Consider the following 26,227-nt stretch of genomic DNA (forward strand, 5'->3'; position numbering starts at 1 on the left):
GTTAGCAAACACTGAGCACTAAGCACTTGTCAGACACGATGACCGGCGCCTGGGGCCGACAGCTAACACAACAGCTGGCTCTGCCTTCAAGAAGGCCCAGTCAGTCCAGGAGCTTCCTAGGACATTTGGTTGCTAGGGAGATGGGATATTCTGTGTGTCTTTGTGAGATAAGACACAGGAAATCCTGAGAGGGGCTTCTGGGGCTTTCACTGGTTTCCACGCAATAGGAGTGGAAAACAGAAAGAACCACCACTCACGTTCCTCCCTCAGAGATCTGGAGAACAGCAGCCACCCGGGCCTTCCTCTCCAGGAGGCCCCCGTGGGGCAGCAAACCCAGACCTCCACATCCAAGGGAGCCGGTCACCTAGGAAACAGCATGAAAGAAACAAGGAAAACTGGGTCTTTGATGACACGTGGGCATTTCCACCTCACAAAGTGGCGCTCAAAGTCAGGCGAGCAGAGAACGTGGTGGCTCACATTTGCTTAGCACTGTGTTCTTTCCCGAAAGTCTCTACATCCAACTAAAGAAATATTTATGACACCCCTAACAGAAGTCAAGCATTTGGAACCATTGCCTTATCATAATCTGGTACCTACCCTATGCACTAGTCACTCCTGTCAGGAAGTGAATCTGAGAGATCATGAGTTTGGTCCAAATCCAAACTGAAAGAGTATGAGCAGAATTAAGTTCCCAGGTTCTATTAAACCTCTGATATTTACTATGATGCCTCCAAGCCAGTTGCCCACAGGCAACCTCAGAGGAGAACATCTCTTTTGCGTAGATGTCATGAACACTGTGAGTCTCATAAGGCACCTGGAGAAATGGTGAGGGACGGACATCAGTTGAACATCTGTGTGCTGTGCCCTTTCACACACACTCCCTGCAAACAGCTGCGAAGTTCCCTCAGATTCGTCTGTCGAAGGCCCAACTCCCAGTACCTCAGAATGTGGCCATGTGGGCAGACAGGGCCTTTAAAGAGGCCGTTAAGGTAAAATGAGGTCATGTGGGTAGACTCTCCACACGACACAACAGATGTCCTCATGAGACGATCACCGGGAATTCAAGGAGAAAGGCCCTCAGGAGAAACCCACTCGGCGGACGCCCTGGTCTTGGACGACAAGTCTCCAGAACGGGGAGGAAAATAGATTTCTGTTGTATAAGCCACCCAGTCTGTGGTATTTTGCTACAGCAGCCCTAGAAAACTCATAATACACTACCTCAATTTATTTTTATAATCTCTGTAAAAGTAGGTGTAATATCTTTTTTTTTTTTTTTTTTGGAGGTGATGAATCAGAGGCCCAGAAAGGTAAAGCCACTTAAAGGAGGTCCCACAGCCAGCAAGTAGCAGAGCCCAAAACCGTCTGATCGTAAATCGTCTTCTCTTTGGATGCCCCACCTGGCCTCTTAGGCACACTCGGTTCTGACTCTGAACCCCTCTGTGCCCTGTTCCAAAATATCAGGCTTAGAAATTCCCACGAGGATGAAAACACCAACAGAGAACACCACACAGGAACCTGTGCTGGGAATTTCTGAGACACAAGACTGAGTAGAGCTACTGGAGCCAGAAGAACTGCAAATAACTATGATATTTCCAGAAAAGTAAGGACACCAGTTTCCCTCTGTGAACCACAAGGCTTTTAAGCTGAAGGAAATTCTCACACTTTTTTTTTTTTTTTTTCCAGCCGAGGAAGATTGACCACATTTTTTGGGTTCAGAAGACCAAAGGCTGATCATGGATTTTTAGCTGGAAAACCTCCCAGAGAACCCTCTGCATACCTGTGTCCTGTGTCCTACTTCATCATTAGCAGAGTGGGTGAAAAGGCTTAGTTTGCAAACTGCGCTCTTCAAATGTGCAAAGAAATGTAACTTCTGTACCTCGGCTTCTATTTCATGCAATATTAGTTCCACCTGTTGACAGAAAATTTGACCTAGACCCTTGAGGTGAAAAGAGGTGTCCCTTCAAGTCTAAAGCTGGTCATTTCTGTAAGCCCCTCCTCCCACTCTCCACACCCAGGTGGCAGCTGACATCCCCTATACCTTCATTCCATCATGGGCACTTGCTAGAAGTCTCAGACCCCATCGGGTTTCCAGCTGGGGTCTTTGTGTTTCCCTTCGTCCTCTACAGGTCCACAGGCGTCACTCAGCTGGTTCTGAGCCCTTCCTCCTGTGGGATCCTCCAGGCTGTGCCGCATTGGGCCCAACTATGGTAACCCGCAATGGCCCTATCTCCCCTCCCCGGGACACAGCGGCCCCTCTGATGGCAAAATGTGGCTTAATTCCCACTCTGGGATGAGATGGGTGTTACGTTTCTTGCCCAGAGTGGGAAGGCCAGCTTGAACCTTCTTCTAGGATCATCTCAGCCCAGAGTGGGAAGGCCAGCTTGAGCCCTCTTCTAGGATCACTGACCTTGCCCTCAAGGTCCCTGCTCCCGCCTATTCTCCCCTGGCCTTAACTGGTCCCCGGGGCCAGGACCCTTGGGGCACAGCTCTGTTCTTAACAATCCCTCGTTTTTGAGCAGATGATGAAAAGTGACTCAACTCTTACAGGTCAAAACTTTGGCTCCTTTAAAACCATGGTGTCTGTTTTCAGGTGTAAGAATTTCTAAGATCCTGATTTCTCACCTCAAAAATGCACCAGATTCTGCCTCCCCTTTACAGGGAAATTATAGGGACGACGGGAACGTGGGGCAGAAAAGCCAGGAACTGGATTCTTTGCTGTATTCTGGGAAACCCCTGCCCAGTAGGATCAGGCTACTGACTGAGAGAGGCGAAGTACAGGGATAGTATGGAATTGCAAAGGGAGAAAAATGCTCAACTATCGTCAAAATCTAATCACCACAGTGTCATACGTATGTTACCTTATTGTGTATTCTGTTATAATAACAGTTGATACAGCGTACATAATATGCAGTAATCGTTATATGTCATCTCACTGTGCACACCTCTCCCTCCTCACCCTCTCCCTTGTCCCTCTCGGACACTGCATCTGCCTGTTTCTTCGGCACTGTCAAGCCCCACACCCCACACGCGCTGCCGGGCAAGCTTGGGGAGGGGGGCTGCCTCGCAGGCTCTGTTCCCTGCCGCACCGACCTGCGCACGCCGGGACGGTCCAGGCCACCACAGACGTGAGTCTTAGTGGAAGGGGGACGGGGGCGAACGGGCTGGCACCACGCCCCTTGCCTCGCAGAGACCCCCGAAGGCTGTAAAGGACCCAGAACCTTGAAGGGAAGCGCTGCGGACCTTGGCATCTGCGTGTGTCCGTCTGCGTCTGCATATCTGCCTCGGGGGCCGCTGGCTGGGGGGGTGTCAGACAGGGCCGCTGCCCCGTGGTGGAGGGCTTCCCGGGGGAGGCGCCCTGTCCCGAGGCCCGCTGCTGCCCGCCCCGCCGCCCGGACGCTGCCCCCGCGGCCGCCTCTGTCCACTCTGCTCTGGAGAGGCGGGGCCGCACTGGGCAGGGACAGGGCCCATCAGGGCCAGCTGCACTTCACCGTCTTTGGGGGGGGGGCGGGGGGCAGCACCTTGAAGTCTGGGCAGGGACGGCGACCCGCGGGGATAGCCCTTCCCTGGCACGCGGCTCTCTGTGCGCTCCCCGCGTCTCCGCTCCCTCCGCCCCGCTTTGTTCATGGGTGTCCCTGAAGATCCTTCCCAACTTCACGGCAGCGACCGTTCACGGGCTCTCGGGACTCCGCTCAAGAGTCGAGTCCAGCCTGGCGAGCCGGCCGCCCTCCCAAGAGGCCCCGAGTTCGGTCCCGGCACCACACCAGCGCCTGCACACCGGCCAGCCCACGCGAAACAAAAGCTCGGGTGTCCTCTGGCGCCCGCGCCCCACCCCGCCAGAGTGGACACGCGCCCGCGGAGAGAGCGCAGGTGCCTGCGCGTCCGCCCGTCCGGTCAGTGCCCGTGCACCGCGCAAAGACGCAAGCCAAGCCCTGTGCGCTCTAGGGTTCGCGCCCTGATGCGGGAGACCCACCGCAAACACCCGCGACTGCATGAGTGTCCGGCTTGTGCAGGACACCAGCGAACGAATGAGCCAACGCCTGAGCTTGCAAACACAGCGAAGCGGAGATCCAAAAGCAGCGGTCCCTGAAGGCCCCGCCACTACTTTAGTCTCGACACCTAGAGCCCAGCCAGCAGCAGAGGCTCGTGCCTGGCGCTACGGGCACGTGCGAGCGGACACTAATTCACCCCCAGACCCCTTTCCAGCGGCTTATCTTGGGGCTAGCGAGCGGCATGGCATTGAAATTATAGACAGCCTTGTCGGAATACGCGGCTCTCTCTGAGACCACCATCCTGAAGCCTGGAGGCTGGCCTTGGGGATATCAGTGAAAGACCCGTGGAGCGACATGGTCGCCCCAGGGAGGCGCAGGCATAAACATTTAATGATGACACATGGGGAGAAGCACCGTGACAGGGGCGCGTGCACAGGGAAGTGGAGGCAGGAGGGACAGGTTACCTCTGCAGGGGTGTGGAGGGTGATCAACAGGAGGGAGGGAGGGTTCCTAAGACGTCCTTTGAGTGGAACCTTGATTGAAGTTTAACAAAAAGTTGGAAACCGCAGGTATGTTCCCAGCAGAGAAGGAGGCAAGAACAAAGGCAGAGCAGGGTGAAGGGCAAACCCAGAGTGCAGGGGTGCCGAGCGGTGCAGGGGTGGCCAGCGGTGCCGGGGTGGCCAGCGGTGCAGGGGTGCCGAGCGGTGCAGGGGCGCCGAGCGGTGCAGGGGCGCCGAGCGGTGCAGGGGTGCCGAGCAGTACAGGATGCTGCGGGAGGAGGGCAGGCCAGCCAAAGGATGCTAAGGCCAAAATGGACCCTGTAGTCCATGATTTTAGGAGGCTGCTGGCAAAGAATCCAGAAACTTGCATTTAAATTCAGATGCAGCTTCTGAAAGACATGCCCAGCAAAGCTGCCCTGCAAGGTGGGACAGGGATGGCCGCGTGGCCTGGACCACCAGGGCTGGGCTCGCCGTTAGGAATGCAGCCTTTTGAGAGGGCTACCTGGTGGGAAGCCAAGAAAGGAAGGACAGGAGTGGAACCAGTTTCTGGCTCAGGCAGACCAACAGGAGAGGAGGGACCCGAGCCCCAGCTCAGGTGCTGCTGACCAACCTGGACAGCACTGCTGCGGGAGCTACGTTCTGGAAAGGTGGGATCCTGGGTGAGGACCCTTCTGCTTCTCTTTTGGAGGTACTGTCCTTTCCCCTTAGAGTCTACAACCCGTACCCTACCCTTCAGCAACAGGTGCAGGGCACAGCCAAACAAGGCCCTTTTGTCTGCAGTGGGAGTTGCCAGGCCTCTGAAGAATGCGGTCCACCCCTCATGGGGAAAGCATCTGTGTTCTCCACATGGGACTCGAGTGAGAATCTCGCCTTCTGTGCCTCCGAGCAGGAGGGATGTCTCCGCCTCCATTCCTATGTGTGTCAGAAGCTTCAGCTGTGAGGGGTGTTCCCTGATTCCTTACCAAGTCTCAGGTCTGGCGGATGAGCCACAGACCCCTGGCAGCAGGTAAACACCTGGGACCATGTCCATTCACAAGGGCACTGAGTCTCCATTGCTCTTAGCTCGCCCACACACAGGCCTCCAGGAAGACGGGGCAGGTGTGCACAGAGCTCTCCACCCTGCCCCGCTGCACCCTGTCTTGGGCTTCCCGATTTACTTCCTCATGGAATTTCCCGTGTCATACATCTGCACGCTTGCCCCCTCTCTCACCCTTGCCTGGCGGACACACCTGTCATCCCAGCTCCCCAGGTGCAGCGGGACCAGAACTTGCTGCCTGCGACGGGGCCTTCATTCCCTTGGCTTCCTGCCTCCGGCCCCTGGCCATGCTCCAGCCCCACCTTGGCAGGGGCTGGACCAGGTAGGGAGCAGAGTGGGTCAGAAGCAAGGGAGAGAGGAAACAGCACACGGGAAGAAGGGGACAGAAGGAAGAACCCAGAAGAGCAACAGGGGAAAGGGAGGGAAGAGGAAGAGGAAAAATGCTTCGGCCACAGCAGGACGAAGGGGAGACGGGGTATAAAGACGGCTGAGTGGGGAGGCCTGGGACAGCAGCAGGAGGAAGAGGATGGGGCTGCGGACCAAGAGGAAAGGGGACGGCCAGCAAGAGCAACAGCAGAAACCTTACTTTGTCCTGGCCTAGTGCTTCTCAAACTTTAGTGTGAATAAAAATCACTTGGGGGGGGGGTGTCATCTGGGGGGCTCAGTTGGTAAAGCGTCTGACTCTTGATTTTGACTCGGGTCATGATCTCAGGGTTCTGAGATCAAGCCCACGTCAGGCCCCTTGCTGGGACTGAGCCTGCTTACGATGCTCGCTCTCGCGCTCGCTCTGCCCCTCCCCCCACCTGTTTGCATGTTCTTGCTCGCTCTCTAAAGAAAGAAAGAAAGAAAGAAATCACTTGGCTTGCTTGTTGAAATACAGATTCCTGGCCCCTAATGCAGACTTCTGATGCCTTAGGTCTGAGCAGGCCCTGGAAATTTGTTGTTTTTTTAGCAAGCAGCCCTGGAGCTTCAGATGAAGGCATTAAGAAACGCTGCCCTGAGAACCCCTTATGGCACATAGGGCACTATGGCAGTTACCCTCAGGATGTCATATTTTAAATGCTCAACTTTGGAACTCAGCTGCTGTACCACCAATGCAAATCAGGACTCCGGTGTCAGGCTGGCTCTGCTCTCCAGCCACCTGCAGAAATCGGGAAGGCTGGCAGATGCTTCCTGATTACCGGAGTCTCATCTGTGGCGTGGAAGGTTAAACTAGACCATCTCTCAAGATCCTATTTTAATAGGATCCTAGAAGGATCCTACTTTCCTGAAAGGTGATGGCCCTTCAGATCTAGCTAGCTGGATTCTGTATTTGGAAACCAAAAAACTTGCCCCAAATTCCTCCTCCTTCTAGCCATAGGTGTGAGACACAAGTTGCCTGTTTAAACACAGATTTTAGGAACCGATTCTGTGCTCTACAACCTGCTTTAAAGTTGATGCCACTATGTTAAATTAGGTGTGTAATTTTTTATTCACATCTTTCCTTGGAATATCTCCAATTCTTTGCAAGGGAGATTACTTGTAAATCGGTAAAGCGCGGGAGTCAAGGTCAAGGTGTCAGCAGGCTTGGTTTCTCGTAAGGACTCGTAGCTTGCAGTGGCCTCCTGCGTGCTGTGTCCTCACATGACCTCTCCTCTGTGCCGCATCCCTGGCATCCCTCTGTCTGAGCAGATTTCCCCTTACGAGAATTCAGTCATACTGGAGGACCCACCCCAACCGCCTCAATTCTGTTTCCTCCCTCCTTAAAGGCCCCACCTCCAAATAAAATCACATTCTGAGGTACTGGGGGCTGGGGCGTCAGTGCATGCCTCTGGGGTGGGTCACCAGCCAGGGGCTAGCAGGTGGCTTTACACGAAAATGACCCAGCAAGGGATAATGATAATCACCTAGGGTGAAAAAAAAAAAAAAAAAAAGAAGCAGCTTATTCCTTCTTGAGAACTCGAAGTGGAGCATACAAAGAAAAACAGGTGGTCAGACATGGGGAGAAATGCTGACCCGGTGTCTATCCGCAGCCTCTTCCGCCCCACGCACACCTCTCCCGGATGCCTCCCGCAGCGCTCAACGTCCCCTCACTGGGTGTGCTCTAGAATGAGAATGAGTCTCTCAGCAGTGCTAAATTCCCAAGCATTTTTCTCTCCAGGCAGTGCCCTGATTCATCATCTCTTGAACACCTAGTTCCTTGTTTCTGGTTTACTAAAAAGGAAAGACCTCCCACATTGACCTTCGAAAATGGCTTCTATTTGGAAGCTTGGAAACACCAAGAGTAGGAAACAATGTTGCCATGTTCTGCGGTGAGGTGCAAACTCTATTCTGTGTTCTGTTCTAGTTCCCTTTCCTGTGGTACAAACCACCCCGAACTTAAACAAAACAAAACAAAAACACTGTATTATACTCACATACTCTGTGGGTGAGGAGTTCAAAATGGGACAGCTTGTCTCAGCCACAATGTCTGGGCTCTGCTGAGAAGACTTGAAGCATTAGGGTTACTTGACCTTAGGAGATGGGAGTCCTCCCGAGGCTCCCTATTTGCATGCCTGCTGGTCAGTGCCGGCCGTTGGCTGGAGGCCCACACGGGGCCCTGCCATGTGGCTGCTCGGGCTTCAGGGCAGGGTGCCTGGCCTTAAGACAGAGCACCCAAAGGAACCAGACAAGATGTTTTATCAGCATTCACGATCTAGCCTCGTTTCTGCCGTGGGTCATGCACCAGCTGGAACTCGAGGAAAGGGAGCAGACTCTGCTCCTCCCGGCAGAGGTGTTCAAGATCATGTGGTAGGGAAGCAGGAGATACTGTGGTGACCATCTTTGGAAAATACAATCACCAAAGTTCACCCTCAGGCCACAGTACTTCACAGCCTTCCCACTGGCAAAATGCCCACCTCCCCTGCTCCGAGACCACTGAGCCCCGTCCCATCATCATCCAGTTCAAGGCAGTCAAGGCAGATCCAGGTGTGTGGAGTTATTCAGGGGCACAGCCGAGTCCCCCTCCTCCTGTCTATATGGCGGTGACCTAAGTGACCAGCCCCCATCCCATATGCAGTGGCTGTGGACACATGGGGGGAATAAGAGACACACCATGCCACGGGTCCCTAAATGATTCTGAACTCGAGCAAGGCACAGACGACCAGCTCCTAATTAGGGCTCAACCCTGCCCCTCTGTTCTCTGGCTTTGTTCTCTTCTGGGTCCTCATTCCTTTGCCTGAGTTTGACCTTGACTTTGCTGCTGAGTGGTTGTCTCAACCACCTCCCTGCCTGTACCAGCTGAGGGGTTCAAAGGTCTCTTTTCCTTTTGCGCTGTTTCTTCGCTTTTAGTCCAAGCTGGTACAATTCTTTTAAAAACTTTGAGCACTTCTTGGGTGTTGATTATAATGTACTCCATTAGACAAAAAGGTGTGGCCACAAATCTCTTAAAGACAGACCTTTCTTGACCTCTGGCTCGACGTGCTGCTGTGGAACCCTGCCTCAAGACTTTCAGAAACCCCAATAGTGAACAGCGAGACAGGAATTTTCTGGAGGAGAGCTTTGTCGAGTTAGGGCACAGGAGTCTGACATCATTAAGCCCAGGTAATAAACTAATGGAGGTGACCCAGCCCAAGGAAGTCACACCACTGGCGAGGGTGGATTTATACACCTGAGAATCTTGACTACTGGAATTGTCGGATGAAGAAAACAAACTCATTATGAAAGACATTTCAGGATGTATGGCCACAATAACAAAGATGAGCATACAAGAAACCACCAGCAGTGAGTGATGCTTTTAAAATAACACTCACACATGGCTTTTTACTAAACATGGGGTGTGGGGGGGGGAGTACTTCTAAATGGAAAAACCTGGGGGACGTCAACTTAATGAATCAAAATGACCTGCATCCACGAGACTCTGCCACCTTGTGCCTCCTGGATGTGACCAGTGGACCAGGAAGGGTACAACATCACGTGTGCAGAATTCCCATCAACAAGGAGCAGAGTCTGAACCCAACCAAGCATGAGGAAACAATTAGATTAGCAACATTTGAAAAAAGGGCTGATTGAACTCCTCAAAAGTGTCAGAATGATATGAGAAATTTTTTTTAAAGCCTCAGAAACCATTCTAGATTAAAAAAAAAATAGGACAGTTAATGAAGTGAATAATTCTTGGTTCTATTCTGGATTGGAAAAAATGATTAAAACATTTAAAAGTATAATTGGAACATTTGAGTTTGGTCTAGATGTTAGATAATATTACGTTTCAGTGTTAGATTTCCTGAATGTGATATTTATATGTTTATCTGGGACAATGTCCTTGTGCTTAGAAGACATGCATGAAAACATTAAAGATAATAATAATTGAATTCTCTATGAAAAAGACTCTTAAATGGCTCTCCAAAAAAAATATTTGTGTAACCATGCACATGTGTGGACAGAAAGACATAAAGCAACTGGCAAACGGTAACAATTGACCAATCTGGATAAAGAGTAAATGGATGCACATTGTGCTCTTCTTGCAACTTTTCTGTAGGCTTCAATTTTAAAAAAAAGTTAAAGGAAAATATTACCAACTGTAAAAAGTAAGTAGCACATACCGTGTTAATTAATCCTATGAACTCGCACAGTTGAGCTGGGCCTTCCTCTCTGCAGGCTTCTTACTACCCACTTCAGGCCAGGCACAGTGAGATGAGAAAACTCTCCCAAGGTCGCAAAGAAAAGTGTTCAAGTGTCCGACAAGCAGAAACCAGAAAGCCAGAGTCCTTCTGCTTACATCCACATATCTCCTTCACCTGGACTTAATAGAAAAATTCAAATAAAGGGTTCTGCTCCTTTTTGTATCCATGCATAATCTGCTACATAGATGAAAAGGTATATTCTGTCAGGAAGAGAATATAAAAAAATCTAAAAAATGAGCTTAGGTGCGCTGAGGGTGGGAATCACGTTGATATTGATATTCGTTGGTTTTTGCTTTTCATTCCTTTGAAGTTTGGCCAGGGGGAGGGTGAGAAAAGAGATTCACGCCCCAACCAACAATATAGGGAGTCCTGGAGCGGAACGCTGCTTGGACTTTGGTATCTCTCAGCTACACATTCTCCTTCCCTTCGTTTATCACCCGTGTGTCACCACCTCCCACAAAGGCCAGCCATCTGGCACCTCTGGGCCACTGGCCAGCCCAGGTCTTTTGGACCCAACCTCACGCCCACGGCAAGTTTCCGTGTGACTTACAACCGTGAAGGAAAGGAGATCGGGGAGGTGATTCAGTCAGACCACTATGGAGCCAGAAGAGAGCTCTGTCATTCTATAGGACCAAACCCAGTCCCCATCCAGGCTTCCTAGGCTCAGGGCTCAGGTGTGAGCTTTTCTCTTGCTTCCTTAAGAGGTGGACACATTCAAGTTCTGCTTTTGCAACTAAGAGTCTACATGTGGATTTTATGTGTAATACGTTAAATAGTAGCTTTAGAAACCTATTAAGTTTTCTGGTTGACCTTAAAAAATTGCCTTGTTGTGGAAGAGATATCGACCACCCAAGGAAACAGAGCCTGGTATGTGCTGAGCATCTGTAACTCCAAGGTATCATCAGACACAAGATGCGGACACAGACGGTTGCCTGGGACAGTCACAGACTCTCCACCAAGGAAAAGCACATCATGGGGAGGACAGTGGTACAGGAAGTGCTAATAGAGATCTTAGAAAGGTCAATTGATAGAGAAGTCTCCCACTGGCAAGAAGGCGTGGGATTTTGTGCAGCCAACGTAGAGACATACAACACAGAGATGGTAGTTCTCTTTCTGCTCTGCTTCAGGGAGAAAAATTAGGCACAAGAATGACAGAAGAGAATGGTCTGATCCACTCACCTCTCGTGACATCCAGTCCATTCCTATGTACACGTACCCCACCACCGTGCCACACACATGATCATTTCTCTGGTAACACAGGAGCTAAAACCAAGTCGAAACTGCCATCTTGAAGGGATTGAACACTTTGTGAACTGTGCACCAAGCTCTGTTTAAGGTTAGTATTTCTTCAAGTCACAGGAAGAAGAAAAAGCAAAGGTTGTTACCTTTATCGGTACATCTTAGCTCTAAAAATAATTTTAGTGTTATCCCCTACAGTGTACTGGGTAGACGCAGAGACACGGAAGTGAGTGACATGCAGTCCCTTCTCTCCAGCTGCTCCTGTGCATGGGGATGAAACCGGGGCCGCGAACCAGTAAAAGAGGAGAGACGGACAATCCAGAATAGATAGAGGATGATGCCCGAGGCAGGCGGCACCCCAGTGAGTATGGGAAGAGAGAGGATCCGTACCTAGAGTCTAGAGGGGACATCTCCCCCACAGAGACAGGAGGAATGGAGGAGAGAGTAGATAATGACGCGGTGTGTACACAAACAAGTCCCCAATATTGTGACTCTCAGTTTGTGCTGGAACCACTTTGGGCCTTGCTGGATTTGTCACCAAAACAGTCTCAGAAGTTTCCAAAGTGGGTAGCTTATATTAAGAGAGAGAGAGAGAGAGAGAGAGTAGAATCATTAGATTAAGGACTTGTAGGGAATTTCCTTATTTACAGTTAGGAGTTATTTCTTTAAAGAAGGCATCCTCTGGGGCGCCTGGGTGGCTCAGTGGGTTAAGCTCTGCCTTCAGCTCAAGTCATGATCTCAGGGTCCTGGGATCAGGCCCCGCATGGGGCTCTCTGCTCAGCAGGGAGCCTGCTTCCCCCCTCCTCTCTCTCTGCCTGCCTCTCTGCCTACTTGTGATCTCTGTCAAATAAATAAATAAAATCTAAAAAAAAAAATCTTTTAAAAAAAGGCATCCTCTGTAGATATCTTCTTAATTGTTACGATAAATGTCACTGAAGTTAACATTTCTCATAAAAATTCCACTGTTTTTTAAGAAAGTAACTGATTGTTTATAGAACAAGATAAGGCAATGAATTACTGAAGTTATTCCCAAAACATAAAGAGATAAATCCTGAAAATGGACTAAAGAAATACAAGCATCTAGGTCAAATGCCTTCTGCCACTAATTTTCTAGTTTAACTACAATCCAGTAAATTGATCTTCCAAGCCTGGGTCGAGCACAGTTTCTGAATCCGGTCCTGCAGAAGTCCTGCAAACTTGATGGGACACAACAGGTAGAGGTGGCTTTGCCTCTGACTCGCTAATGACGTTCACTCTTTAGCTGTTTGCTTTAATCAGAGTTAGTAGACTCCAGATAGACTTAGATCAAGTCCCTTACAGCTCAAGCGACAGAGGAAAAGCAAAGAACCTGGAGTCAGGCAGCACCGCTCCTGGATGTCTTCCCGATGACAAAGAGATCCCTTGGGGGTTAACTTTCATTCTCTAGACTGACGAAAAAAGCACATGAGAACAGGAGGCATGAAACCAAGACCCCTGCATAGACCCTGGCACACTGAAATTCTATCCTCTGTGAAGAAGAACAAGAAAAATGTACCAACAAAGGAGGTAGAGAACAATACTACACATATTCCTGGGTTCTTTGGGAAAAAGTCTCCTCTGAGAATTCATAACTGCAACCTGCCATCATGTGGGTTTGGGGTTCATGTCCACACTGTCTGGTGTCAGAAACTCCGAAAGAAAAAGTGAATATACAATGGCCCTAGGTTGGCAACAAACCCGAGCTTGGAGCAGACGCCAAAATCAGCCACACCTGGAGGGAGAGTTATTCAACACAGACCTCACAGGAATCCCACAGACAGAGCTAAGCCCAGCAGAAGCCGGAAAGTGGAAAACCCAAAGAATGTGAGTAAACAAGCCGGCAGGAGCAAGAGTCAGCAAAAATAAAAAGCTCAGGTAGACATCTCGGAACAGAGATAACACCACTGATGGTTAGAAAACTCAGAGATTTCTAAAAATAAGTAACTTTTCAAGTATTACCAAGTTAAAGATAAAATTTTAACATAAAAAAATAACTATTAAAAAGCAAGCAATTTTGAAAAAAAAAATTTAACTTCTAGAATGGAAAAATGGTGTGACTGAATTTAAAGCTAAGAGCAGATTAAATACATCTGCAGGAAGAATTAGGGAACCGAGGTAGACAGATCTGAAGAAAGGAAATGATCCAGTGCAGAGAAAGAGATTTAAAATATGAATGAGAAGGGAAATAACACAAAAGTAGAACGTGAAGTTCTGGCGTGTGCCTGACAGGAGAGCAGACAGAGAGGACAGGGGAAGGCAGAGGCTCACAGATAATGGCCAAGGATTTTTCTAGAATTGGTGAAAAGCACATGTCCTCAGATGCACAGAGTACCAAAGAGGAGAAATAAAAACTGTGCACACTTTAGCCAGGTTCCACGTATGCTTCGGGTGTGAGAGTCCTGCACAGCAGCCACAAGCCGGGAGCGGAGGTCCGTTGTTACGCACAAACGGCCCTTCGGGTGTTCGGGCAGGAAGCAGGACGGCCGCCCGGGAGGAGAGCCCTTCTCACCAACCTCGTGCCCCGCGCAGGCACTCGTCTTCCGCCCCCGCACACAGGCGCTCATGAACTCCTCTGTTCACGTGTTCTTCCTTCGTTGCTTCGATCACACAGTCCACCCACTGAGGTCCTAACGAGGGCCACGCACGGGAGACCCGGGAGCCGCGCTGGGAACGCAGCCGACAATCCCTGCTCTCGCAAAGCTTCTGGTCCACCCTCCGGCGCTGTCAGCGAGGAAACACAGCAGACAGATTCAGACCCTGAGAAGTAGAGACCAGCCGGGATAAAACACAGAGGGACAGGGCCGGGGAGACCGTGGCGGGGCTCTTCCGTCAGAGTGCCCAGAGAAGCTTCCCCCCGGGAGCTAAGACTAGTCTGAAGCCTGAAGACGAGGCAGCAGCCGGCATCTCAGAACAGGGACCTCAAGAGCAAGGCCTCGTGGCTGGACCAAACCTGGCTCTGTTTAAGGAAGGGAATGAAGCCCGGGGGGCCAGGAGCTTAGCCTCGAGGCCAGGTGGAGAGATGTGAGGCCAGCGAGAGGCAGGGACCGCTCACGGGGGCCCAGCAGGCTGTGCCAATGAGTCTCTATTTTATTTTTCCCGCTTTTGGAAGCCATACATATGCTTTTAAGCAACGAGTGGTGAGACTGGACTGACATCCGCGGGAGATCCTTTGGTCGCTATGCGACGGCTGCATTCCAGATGCAACAAAAGAGAAAGTAGGATCCCAGGTTCAACCCCCAGGGCAGTGGCCCAGCAGAGATGGTGAAAGCGGGTCAGGGTGCAGCCGTGGTGATGGGAGCAGCCGCGGAGATGGAAGAAGCAGACAGACCCGGGACACAGCTCAGAGGAGACACCGTTCTGCAAGGGAAATGGAACCTCCACTTTACTGCTCTCAGGCACTTGAGGCCCGTCTTGACTGCGGAACCCCACTGGACCAGCTTCTCCTTTTCATTTTTCCCACCTGCCCCTACCCCAGAGCCCAGCTAGGCACCTAGTCAGGTGACCTTTGTGCTTGAACCCGAAGAAAACTCACGGAAGTGCAAGCAAGAGAGCCGCGAACCCGGTCCTGGTCCAGGAGCAGAGGGGTGGGCCTCGTGCCAGGCCAGCCGGGCGGAGCCACACCAGCGAAGGGAAGTGGGAGGGACAGTGAGGGGCAGGAGCATGCAGCCCCGCAGAGGACATGGGGGCGGGGCCTGCAGATGGCCTGGGGCCTGCGGGACAGTTTAAGGAAATGAAAGAAGTGGCCTCGATGAAGTGAGATAAAACTCGGGAACCACGGGCCCAAGCGTCCCCTCCAGACCCGGGGCCTCGACGCACAGGGAACGAGTATGTCTCATTGACATCACAATGTCCCGTCGTCAGCAGCCCGGGAGTGCACCTGCTGGATGTCTGCGTGAAGGAGCAGAGCACCTCTTCCAGGAAGGCTGCCAGGGGATGATGGCCACGCTGGCCTGCTGTGGCCACAGGCAGGGCCCTGCCCAGCTCCCATCAAACTGGTCGCCTCTCCTCAGCAGCCGCCGGGCCCTACTGCTTGTCTCCAGGGACCATTCACCCGCACAGTCCTCGAGGATTTTCCTCTTTGCTCTTCAGAACTCCGTGGCCCCTCAGTCCCTGCTGGGCAGCTGTCCCGCGGCCTTGCTTGTCGGTCTCCCTGCCGTTGGTCACTTGCGCCGCAGGCCTCCTCACCGGCCCCGAGCTCGGGCTCCCCAGCTTCTGCTGGCCTCTCCGGGCAGCCGGGGCCTCGGGGCTCCCGGACTCCAGCCGGCAGCCCGCAGCCCTCTCCCAGCTCACCGCAGCCCAGCGCAGCCCTGAGGGGACACATGGGGCCGAGAGCCCGCACGTCCACTCTGCCCGTGACCTGCAGCCCCCAAGTGCGAGCAGGAGCTGAGCTTTCAGCCGGATGACACCGCCCGCACCTCACCCTCGCGCACCAGCCTGGCGACACCAGAGTGACACGTTGGTCCGTTTTTCTGGCCTCCTGCGGCGCCGGAGGCGGCCCCAGGGCGCCCGGCGAGCGCTCTGCTGTCACCGGACACATGCTTGCACCCCGACCCCACATCTCCTCACAGCAACTGACACACTTCTTGAGTCCTCGAGCCTTGGTGTCTGCGTTTGCAAGACGGCGGGACCTGTCGCGGGGTCGCGGTTGAAAACTGTTGTCTTGGTCTCCTCTCGGGGCAGAACAGATCAGCCCAGATTCTGCTGCTCCAGGCGGCACGGGGCTCGTGGGCGCGCTGGGGGCCGGAGAGCAGCGCTGCGGGCCGGTCCGTCAGGACACTGCGGCCGGCTGGGGCTGGGGCTGGGCTCCTGCCGGAGGCTGCCTCACGCACTTGCTGGGCTCCGGGGCACGGACACAAGGCAGGAGCTGCTGTGGAGGCCTCAGCCATTCCCTCCATCCCCGGGGGCTGGCACCCTGCGCTCCCGCGTGGTCCCTGCGGTGTCACTGCATTTCCCGTGTTGTGGTCAGGCTCCCGAGGGACACGTCCTGAGAGAGAGAGAGAGAAACAGGTGCAGCAGGTCCCTAACGCCACAGAGTGTCAGGTCCTCTACCTTCCGCTCCTCTGAAGCATGTCACTGCTGCTGACCTGTGAGGAAGGGGCAATGAAAGGCTCCTCCGGGGTCTGAAGGCGCGTGAAATTGTGCCCGCATTTCCGAGGGCCTGCAGCCCAGACCACGCCTGGACTTCCACAAGCAGCCGCAGCTTCTTCTAGGGTTTTTTTGATCCGATGACTCAAGAAATAAGACAGAGGGCAGGCCTGGGGGGCTCAGTGGTTAAGCATCTGCCTTCAGCTCAGGTCACGATCGCAGGGTTCCGGGATCGAGCCCCGCATCAGGCTCCCTGCTCAGCGGGAAGGCTGCTTCTCCCTCTCCCACTCCCCCCTGTTCCCTTTCTCACTGTATCTCTGTCCAATGAATAAATAAATAAAATATTTTTAAAAAAAGAAAGAAGGGGCGCCTGGGTGGCTCAGTGGGTTAAGCCGCTGCCTTCGGCTCAGGTCATGATCTCGGGGTCCTGGGATCGAGCCCCGCATCGGGCTCTCTGCTCAGCAGGGGGCCTGCTTCCTCCTCTCTCTCTGCCTGCCTCTCTGCCTACTTGTGATTTCTCTCTGTCAAATAAATAAATAAAATCTTTAAAAAAAAATAAAAGGAAAGAAAACAGAAGAATGTCTCCATCCTCATCTTCACTGCCACAAACACCACCCTGCGCGGAGGGAAGGTGCCTGTCGATCTAGGCAAGAGCTAAAAGGAAGGATGAAAAGGAGAAACAGAAGCGAATCGTGTTGGCTCTTACTCGTCCCTTGCTCCACGCCAAGCCCCACAGCAGAGGCTCACGTCCCCACCGATCTGAGCGCTCGGGACAGCCCCACGGCTTTCCATGCTGCGCCTCGGCTGCGGAGGAAGAGCCGAGGGTGCGCACACGCTGACGCGCTGTCCGGGGACAGCTGGGAGGGCTCACGGGAGCGGAGCCAGCAGGCCAGACCCCAGGGCCCACGCGTCCATCGCTGCGCCCTCCACCTGGACAACTCCCGGCATCGTGGGCTCCAACCTCCGTTCTTCCTCCATCGGTCGCTGGAATCCGAAGAGGCATGCGAAGAAGCAAGCGGGCTGGAGCCCGAGAATTCCAGAAGGAGAGTGGCCGGGCTGCTGCAGACACAGAGAGGGCAGAGCCCATGAAGGCCACCAGGACAGCCTGGCAGCAGGGGGTTGGCAGGCGGGGACTCAGCACTCCCCCCAGACCGCGTCTCAGGAGAATCCAGGGCTTTCCCACCTTTGCTCCAGGATGAGGAAACAGCCTCCTTTGAGCTGACACGTGTCCTGACGGTTCGCTGGGCAGCGAAGCAGGAAGAGGCCCTTGAACAGGGACAGAGGGAAGTCCCGTCATCAGACTCCGGCCTCCTGGCTGGGCCTCCAGGAGGTGCTAAGGAAACGGTACTCGGCCGGGTCCTGGGCAACAGGGGCATTGCCTGGCCTAGACCCGAGCCCGGCCCACGAAGCTCCCACTCAAGATGAGCTGCGTTCGCACTTGGCTCGCGAGGCCCGTGAGGCCGGAGCCACCCCTCCTGCAGCGGGACCCCCTCGGGGCCAGCCGGGGCCCCTGCGGCAGCTGTCCCTGCACACTGCCAGGCTCACAGGCCCCGTCTCCACGGCTCTTCCTGTTGTCTAAGCTCCCGGCAGTTCTCCGCTGCCCTCAAAGCACCTCCTCCTCCCACGGAATGGCCTTGGGAGTCTCCCCGTGCTGTCTCCTTGAGGCCGGTCACTCAGACAATACTGACAAGCATGTCCCACGTGCGGAACCGGCAGGGAACAGGGCAGGCCCATCCTCACTCCCCGGTGCCAGGAGTCTGGGGGTTTCGCGAGAAGGAGAAGCGAGCTCTGACCTACCACAAAGGAGGCGCTCTGGGTGGGGGACATCCAGAAGAGCACCCCGAGCCCTGTCGGCAAACTGTCCCGACATTGAGCTGAGAGGGAGCCCACCAGGTGGACGATGCGCGCTGAGTCGACGCTGCCCGGGTGCTGAGCGACAGCACGGGCCAGTTACTTGGGCTCTCAGCCGCGATGACTCGTCCTTTTCAGGAGTCCCCTCCGCAGTCCCCATGTGAGGCAGGAACGTGGCCCGTGCTCGGTGTCCAGCAGCCCCCTCGTGCCCCGGGCTGTCTGGCGGAGGAATGAAGGAAGAGCAGCTGCTACACCCGCCCAGGGCCTGCCCCAGGGCCTGCCTCGTGCTCCAGCCCCTCCACGCCAGCCCCGGTAACAGCAGGAGCGAAGCCGCGAGGCTCGTTGAGCTCTGCCCATGCCGTTCCTCTGCGCGTGGGTGTTGGAACCACTGGCGTCGCGGGCAGCATCCGTCTGCACTCTGGGCCACGTTCCTCAACGGTGAACCATCTCGGGCGAGGGGCGGCTGAACACTGTGCCTGGCGAGGAGGTAAAATGTGAGTTTTACAGGAAGAAAAAGATACCAGAGGGAGCAGAATGAAAATTTCACATGAATTTCAAAGTTGAAGTCAGGAAATCAAAGGCATTTTGGCTCTCTGGCAGGCAGCTTTAGGCTCGGCCCCAGCATCTGAAGGGAGACCCACTTCCCCTCGCCTTGGTCCGGCTTTGGGGGCCCTTGTCGAAGCTCTCACACGAGACCTGCCCTCTGAGGGTGCCTTTGACGTAGGAAGGCACATGCTGGTGCCAAAGAGGCAGCTCCGTCCAGCCATGAGCGGGCCTGGAGAGCCGCAAAACCAACCAGAGGGGACCCTGGGCAACAGGAACAAAGCATTCACTCTTGTGGTGTTTCCAAAGCAGAGAAGCTCCAGGTTACTTAAATGAGCAGCTTAAAAACGTCATCAAGGACCCACGTTCTCTCCATGTTCTCCATCTGCCGTCCTCAGCTTCAGGTATGGGCTCTCGTGCACCCCAAGATCGGACGACATCGGGCACACTCAGGGTGGTATGGCCATAGACCTCTCGCATCTCCAAACGGCTGCCCCCGCTGCAAGCACTGTACACTTGCACAGGACACAGGAGGGTGAAAACCTTTCCTACCTCACATTCCTTTCAAAGAAGAACTTTCCCGGTTGGTTCCCCTACTCTAGCAGACGTCCCCTCCCATCGCACTGGACAGAACTGCAGCACAGAATCACAGGCAAAAGGAACAGAGCCGCTGTGAGTAGACTGTCCCAATTCCTGGGGCCAGTCGCCCTGTCTCCCCCGAGTGCAGTGACCAATACCCAGGTCTAGTCTGGCAAGGCAGAGTGAGGCTGATGGGTGTCAGCACAGGGAGAACCAGCAGAGCGAGGAATTCGGCACCTTCCCTCAACCCCAGCACGGAGAGCCCCATGGGACACGTGAGATAATTAACTGGGGAAAGAAATGCCGAGTGGCTGCCTGTGTTCACGGGAGGCTGACATTTTCCACAGAGCACGTTATGGCTGTGTCTAGCTCCGGAGTGCTCATGTCACTCGTGTGTCCCCCAGAGGGATCTGGGAGCGCAGGCAGAAGTCCCATGCATGAAAGCTGGACCTTATCGCTCACCCAGCTCTCCTAGATCCTACACATCTCACTGCACAGAGAAAAGAACTAAGAACAGAGAAAGGGCTTGACCCAGGTCAGACCATCGGTGGCCAAGGCAAGATGGCAGCCTCTCAGGATGCTATCCGCCTGTCTGCACAAAGCCTCTTGGCTCCAGCTCAAAGAGCCATCACACAATTCAATAAATACCTACAAATAACCAGAGTCCCATGGATGCCACAGGCCATGAGAACAGAAGGGCAAGAGGGCGTGATGGGAATGACTTTCTTGAAGCATCAACATTTCTCAAAACATACAAAAAGCGAGCACACTTCACCTTGGAGTTGAACAAAACTGAGCTAGTTCATCATCTGCAGCTTATAGGGACGAGTTGTAGGACGCTGCAGGACAAAGTGAAAAGAGCATTTAGCAATTCAATTAAAAATAGATATGATGCTAGACTGTAACAGATGAATGTGGGTTTCAACTATCGAAAGAGAAAAGGCCTTTGTTCCCGGTTCCCATTTCAACACTGACACAAATAGGGCCGCCTGCACAACTCACAGGCCCAAGAACTTCCTTTTTGAGATTCTCCCCTTCGCCATATCAAACATGTTAAGATCCCCCGATCACAAGTTAAAATGACTGATACATTGGGGTGCCTGGGTAGCTCATTCAGTTAAGCTGTCAACTCAGTTTCTGCTCAGGACATGATCTCAGGGTCCTGGGATCGAGCCCTGTGTCAGTCTCTGTGCTCAACCGGAGGTCTGTTTCAGGATTCACCCTCTGACCCTTCCTCCAGCCTGCTCTCTCTCTCTCTCTAATAAAGGAATAAATCTTTAAAAAATAATAATTGATATACAATATACAACTTGGTAATAATCTGTGTTGCATTTGACTAATTGAAACTTTTTTTAACATTTACTTAAATATTAATGATCCTTTTCTGATGCTGTAGTTTTGAATTATATGTTTCCTATATGTATCTCAAATATTTTAATGGACCCTTAGAAAGTCCTGTAGGCCGTAGGCCGACAGCATCAAGTGGTTAAAGTGAGAAACTACGGACCTTTAGATCCTGTAATTCCACACAGGGAGCCACAAGGAGCCGAGGAAGACACTTGTCACACCAGTCACCCATCTTAGCGTTCTAATACGACCAACTCACGTCTGTATAGCATTTTGTCCCTTACCCAGGTCTTTCACGTATTTTATTTCATCTGATTCTCTTCAACGGCGTAGTATATAGACACTAAATTTGGCTTATTGATAAGGAAACTTTGATTCAGAGAGGTTGGCTTACTTACTATCACACAACTGGTAAGGAATAAACCCAGATTCGAGGGAATGGTCCTAACACACCAGTTCCTATATATCTTGGGTCACAACTTCAGCCCCTTGTTGACAACCAAATCTGAAGTTTTCTGCTTCATGACCGGGAGCGGGAACAACTGGTTGACCCAACTTCTCTTAGAAGCATCTTAGGGGCCCTAGCTGCTGCTGCTGCTGGAATGCCATTCTGTCTGGTAAAATGGAGCCCATCAGAAAGATCTCAACTGTCCCACCAACACATATTTCTCTTCGGTCTGATTTCCACTAGAATGAGCACTGGAACAGTTGGCATCATAGGTAACAGGAATCTGGAAGTGAGATCTGAGCCCTTGGACTGCGACTGCCCTGGAGTGGGAATCCCAAGGGAAGGGCTGTCACATGCGGGCTGGGGTAGCCGCGGGTCTGCTGTTCGATTAAGGAAGATCCCTAATGTCAACCAAACCAGCACCCTGCTCTGGATGGTGTCTTCAACATGCCACAGTGGGAGTGGCTGGAAACACAACACCTGGACCCGAGACCTGAACCCCGGGAAGAATGAAGCAGTCTGAGAGCGCTGACTGAGAGGGCACGTGCCGTCATCAACCTGCCTCGGGTAATGGCTCTGCTAACTCCTCCAACTTTAAGGCCTGCGTCCGTGGCAATGCCCTGGCACACAGCAATCCCCACACACGCCTGTGGATGACGCACTGCATCACAGGGCAGCAAAGCAGGCCTTCTCCCCATCCAGCAATCCTACTTCCAGATTCCAACATTACCCACTGATACTGAGAAGGAATTTGTGAGACAGCTGCTGCTGGAACAGGCCACAGGATTTTTTTAAAACTGAAGGCAAGGCCAAAGCCTCAGGGCCTCTAACAGGATGGCTGGGATTTCTCCGACGGGCTCTATGTCACTGGACAAAATGGAGAGCCCAGGGCCCCTTGCATCCAGGAGGGCTGGGGTCAGCCCATTGGAGTGAGGTTGGAGTTTAGTAGGTCCAACTTGCTCCTTTGAATAGAATAAGATCAAATGTTATCTGGCCACATTCAGGCCCTGAATCTGAACACTAACTTGCCAGTTTACAACCCCAGGGACATGAAACTGAGCACCCAAGCTTCCTCCCCATGAACTTTGTGCAGCCTTGTCCTTCCTCCTCTTCCATGGTTGGTTTCAAAAAGGGGCAGTATGACACTGGGGAAAGGCCTCCGCCCCTACACTGAAAACTGAAAGTCTGGGAAATGACCATGGCAGCCAGTGTGCCCAGTAGAGGCACAAGTGTAACGCCGATGATAAGAGCGTAGGGTGGGCGAGTGCTTCCCAGTCGGCTGCTGTATTCCAGGGTCTGGAATAATCCTGTGGAGAGGAACACAGTGTGTGAGAACCTCCATCCTCTCGCTCACCCGCTTCTTGGCCGAGCCTCACCAGCAATTCACAGACTTCTCCTCCGTGTCCTCATCTCTGGGTCAGCGGGAACTCTGTGTGAAATGACAATGACGGCCAACAGGGAGGTTGAAGACACTGTGGCTCGGGGTTCGAATGCGCTTTTTCTGCCAAGCCTGTAATCCTGTTGTTTTAGGCCTCAAGGACAGGGACCATTTAACATGCTTTTACCATTCCCACTGCATGTTTCTCAGTGCCGGGCAAGAAATAAATGCTCAATAAACACGTGTTTACTGGGACCATGTCAGGCCGGCTGAACCACCGAAGCGGTTCAGTGGAAGACGCGTGACATCTGCAGATTTCACAAGTATTCCAACCAGAACTTCCTTTCGAAACATTCTTCCTCCAAGTTCTCCTTTGAAGGCCATTTGATTATATTCATAGTGCTAATCCTGAAATTGTGACTCCCACACTTGATGCAGCATAATCTAGGGCAGGCACTGTTCTGTCAAGAGCTCAGAGGTTTCAGAGGAAAGCAGACACGCCTCCCTTCCTGCCCTCCACGCACACGCTCCTCCCTTCACTCTGGTGACAGTGTGTGGTCCGAGACGAGGGGGAGGAGTTGTCATTACATGTTGTCTTCCTGTGACTTCTCACTGCACTTGGAAGAAAATCCAAAACCTTCCCACACTCCGCCCACTTCTCCAGTCTCACTTCCTGCTTCTCTCCGCCCCTCCATTTCCTACCGCAGGACGTATCTTGATTAGTTTCTTAAACACAGTCTCTTCTAGAAGTCTTCCCTGACTGGAAAGTTTTTCCAGGACTGATTCCTGCAACCCCCAGTTCTTGCTTTCACGTGACCTCCTTCCTTGACTGTGAAAATACAGTAGGGTTGCCCCTCACACTTTGTCTCTTCTGGACTTATGTTTTATCCTTGAAGCACTTCTTTGGATTTGTAAATGAGTATTTTGTTGCCTTCTTGGTCTCCCACAGTAGCCTGGAAACCCCGGAGAACACAGGCCACTTTAATTTTGTTTCTGATTGTGCCTCCACAGCCGGGCACAGGGCTCGACTCTGGGTAGGGCTTTCATAAATACGTGTTGAGCAAACGAATGAATGAATGCTTTAAGAGAAATCTGTCCCTTGCTCTCTGACTCTCCTATTTTCCCATCTCAGATCCCTCCTGGAGGCCAAGAAGCATTCTCTCCTAATCAGGGGACACTAAAACTTCTACGGTATAGATAAGTTAGGCCGCTGGGGGACACTGTTCATTGGTTCCTATCATGAACCACTAATGAATAATGAAGAAATGTAGAAAAATACATAGAATCAGATGAGGAGGTATGAAATATATGAATAAGATATGAAATATACTACAAATGAAATGTACCCCAAGTGAAGAAAAATGTACAGAATCAGGTAGGGAGTTATGGTAGAAATACGTCCTTAAAATGTAAAGAAAGTACTCATTTTAGAACTGCCCATCTCTTAGACAGACTGTAACCCCTCTCAAGTGTAGGTCATATACTTCTGAAACAGAAAACTGTTTCCTTCTTCTCTACTCACTTCCATACTCAAATGTACGGGACTTTTCTGCCACACCAAGCAATTCTCCAACAACCATGGGTATCCTACACTTTAACTCAATTCTGACGCGATTTACCTAGAGATGGCATCAGATCCCACAGGCAAAGGGCCCAGTCCCACAGGCCTGGTCCCACTGTGACCTCTCTGTCCCAGGTCTCAGGTCATCTCCAGTATTCTGGCCAGCTATAACTCAAGAGATTCCCATGACCTTCAACCCCAAGCTTGATCATTTTCTCGAACGGCTGACAGAGCTGAAACAACAACAACAAAACACGGTTTCCTATAAGTTATTACAAAGGATACTGAGAGATACAAATGAACAAACAGCCATATGAAGAGATACATAGGGCGAGGTCCAGAGGGGTCCTTGCACATCTGCTTCTGCCTGTCCTTGTGGAGTCTGGGCTACGCCAGCCTCCTGGCATGTAGATGCATTCTTCTTCACCAGCAGGGAAGCTCTCTGAATCCTACACTCAGGGAATTTTATGGAGGCTTCATTACATGGGCAAGATTGATTAAATCATTGGCCGTCAGTGGTTGATTCGACCTCCAGCCACTCCCCTCTGCCCTGGCAGAGGGGGAACTGAAAGTTCCAGCCCTCTAATCCCACGGTGGATTGTCCTGAAAACCAGCCCCCACTGTGCAGTTATCTAGGGGCTTTCTAAAACTCACCTCATTAACAAACTCAGTTGCTGTCCTTGAAAGGCATTGCTGTGAACAACAAAAGACCCTTCCCACCTTAATCTCTCCTACCACTTAGGAAATTCCAAAGGTTTCAGAGCTCTGTGCCAGAAAAGGGAACAAAGAGCAAATACATATTTATTTTAAGTCACAATATCACAACAACTCCAAGACTAATAGGGTTGTGTAATTTTGAGAAGATGACCTGGGATCTAGCAGAAGGCATCTGAGTGCCTTGGGAGAAGATGACCCAGACGGAATCTGCCTTCTCACTCCTCAGTCTACCTGCAGGCTCCCGGGAGGCTGAGCCCAGAGTAAGATGCCGGGCAGCCCTCCTGGCGTTCCCTGGCTGTTGTTATGGCCTCAATTAGATTACATAATTAGGGAGACGTACCCCTGCTTCCACCATAATTTTCCATGGGATTCGAATTCCAGGTGCCCAAGAACCAAGTGTCCTCAACAGACCTCAGCTCAGCTCAGCGGGTGTGGACAGAAGGCCGTCCGACGACCGCAGTTTTCTGTCCTGCGTGCTGTGTATCCGATAGCGTCGGACACGACGTGCGGCCACATCACTGGGGCTCGGGGGTTCCCGGCCGTGCTGAGGAATGTGCAGGCACCTTGCCCCACGTGTTGTGCCACAGTTGGCTTGCAGTTCCTTCGCTGCCGCACCTCCCTCGTCTGCCTCAAGAGCCTAGTTTTTCCAGATGCAGATTTATTACATTTAATATTGATAAACAGATTCTTCATAATCTCTTCCCTCTCACACTAACTCTGTGATCTTGGCAAAGTTAGCCTCTGGATAGCTCTGTCTCCTCATCAGTAAAATGAGGATTTTAGTGTCTACCCCATAGAGGTAGGGAATAGGTAAGCTCTCAGGAAGAGCACCCAGAAATGCGTAATGACAACTGGTGCTCAGTACATGTCACTTGATATGACGAATGTTGCTGTGTCGTTATTTTCCAGACAGCTCCTGGAAGGGCGGGAGCTGGGCTCATGCGTTCCTGGGTCCCAGGGGCCTGATTCAGTACTTGACACAAAGAGGGTCTCCACACACACGTGACGAGTCGTCTGTACTATTCAAATGCTGCTTGTCACCTAGCTGCTTGCTCCCTCACTGTGCAAATCCGAGAGCCCCAGCTGAGCTGTTGTTTCCTGCAAGGTAGGGGATCCCCTTTGCCTTTGTGTGCCCCACCTGACCCGGCTCACATCAGGTTCTTGATGACTCGTCACAGAATGCAACTACTGTGTTTCTTGATCTGGAACAAGGAAATCATATGGGGCAAGTGCGGGAGCTCCCGGGGCAGTGACGTCATGACTGAGGAGTGGGAGGAGCCATCAAACCAGCAGAGT

At 52.3% G+C, this 26,227-nt stretch overlaps 1 protein-coding gene across 18 annotated transcripts in view; it reads right to left on the minus strand.

The window, feature by feature from the left end:
• LOC132025321 (uncharacterized) overlaps nt 1-26,227 on the minus strand; it is a 317,882-nt gene that overhangs the window by 252,665 nt on the left and 38,990 nt on the right. For 8 of the 18 annotated variants that reach the window (XM_059412387.1, XM_059412390.1, XM_059412384.1 and 5 more), the window contains exons 5-9: nt 18,305-18,834; nt 17,214-17,773; nt 14,955-16,406; nt 13,936-14,179; nt 10,085-10,279 (exon numbers count right to left, since the gene is read on the minus strand). In XM_059412387.1, coding sequence (XP_059268370.1) covers nt 16,362-16,406; nt 17,214-17,773; nt 18,305-18,834 — 1,135 coding nt within the window. In that variant the 3' untranslated portion in view covers nt 10,085-10,279; nt 13,936-14,179; nt 14,955-16,361. Of the gene's footprint in view, nt 1-6,996; nt 7,412-7,520; nt 7,609-7,921; nt 7,982-10,084; nt 10,285-13,783; nt 14,180-14,954; nt 16,407-17,213; nt 17,774-18,304; nt 18,835-26,227 lie in introns of those variants that run through there. The other 10 variants (XR_009406543.1, XM_059412392.1, XM_059412376.1 and 7 more) reach the window with 7 other exon arrangements.

The sequence above is a fragment of the Mustela nigripes genome, chromosome 10, assembly GCF_022355385.1.
Source record: "Mustela nigripes isolate SB6536 chromosome 10, MUSNIG.SB6536, whole genome shotgun sequence".
Classification (NCBI taxonomy): Eukaryota; Metazoa; Chordata; class Mammalia; order Carnivora; family Mustelidae; genus Mustela; species Mustela nigripes.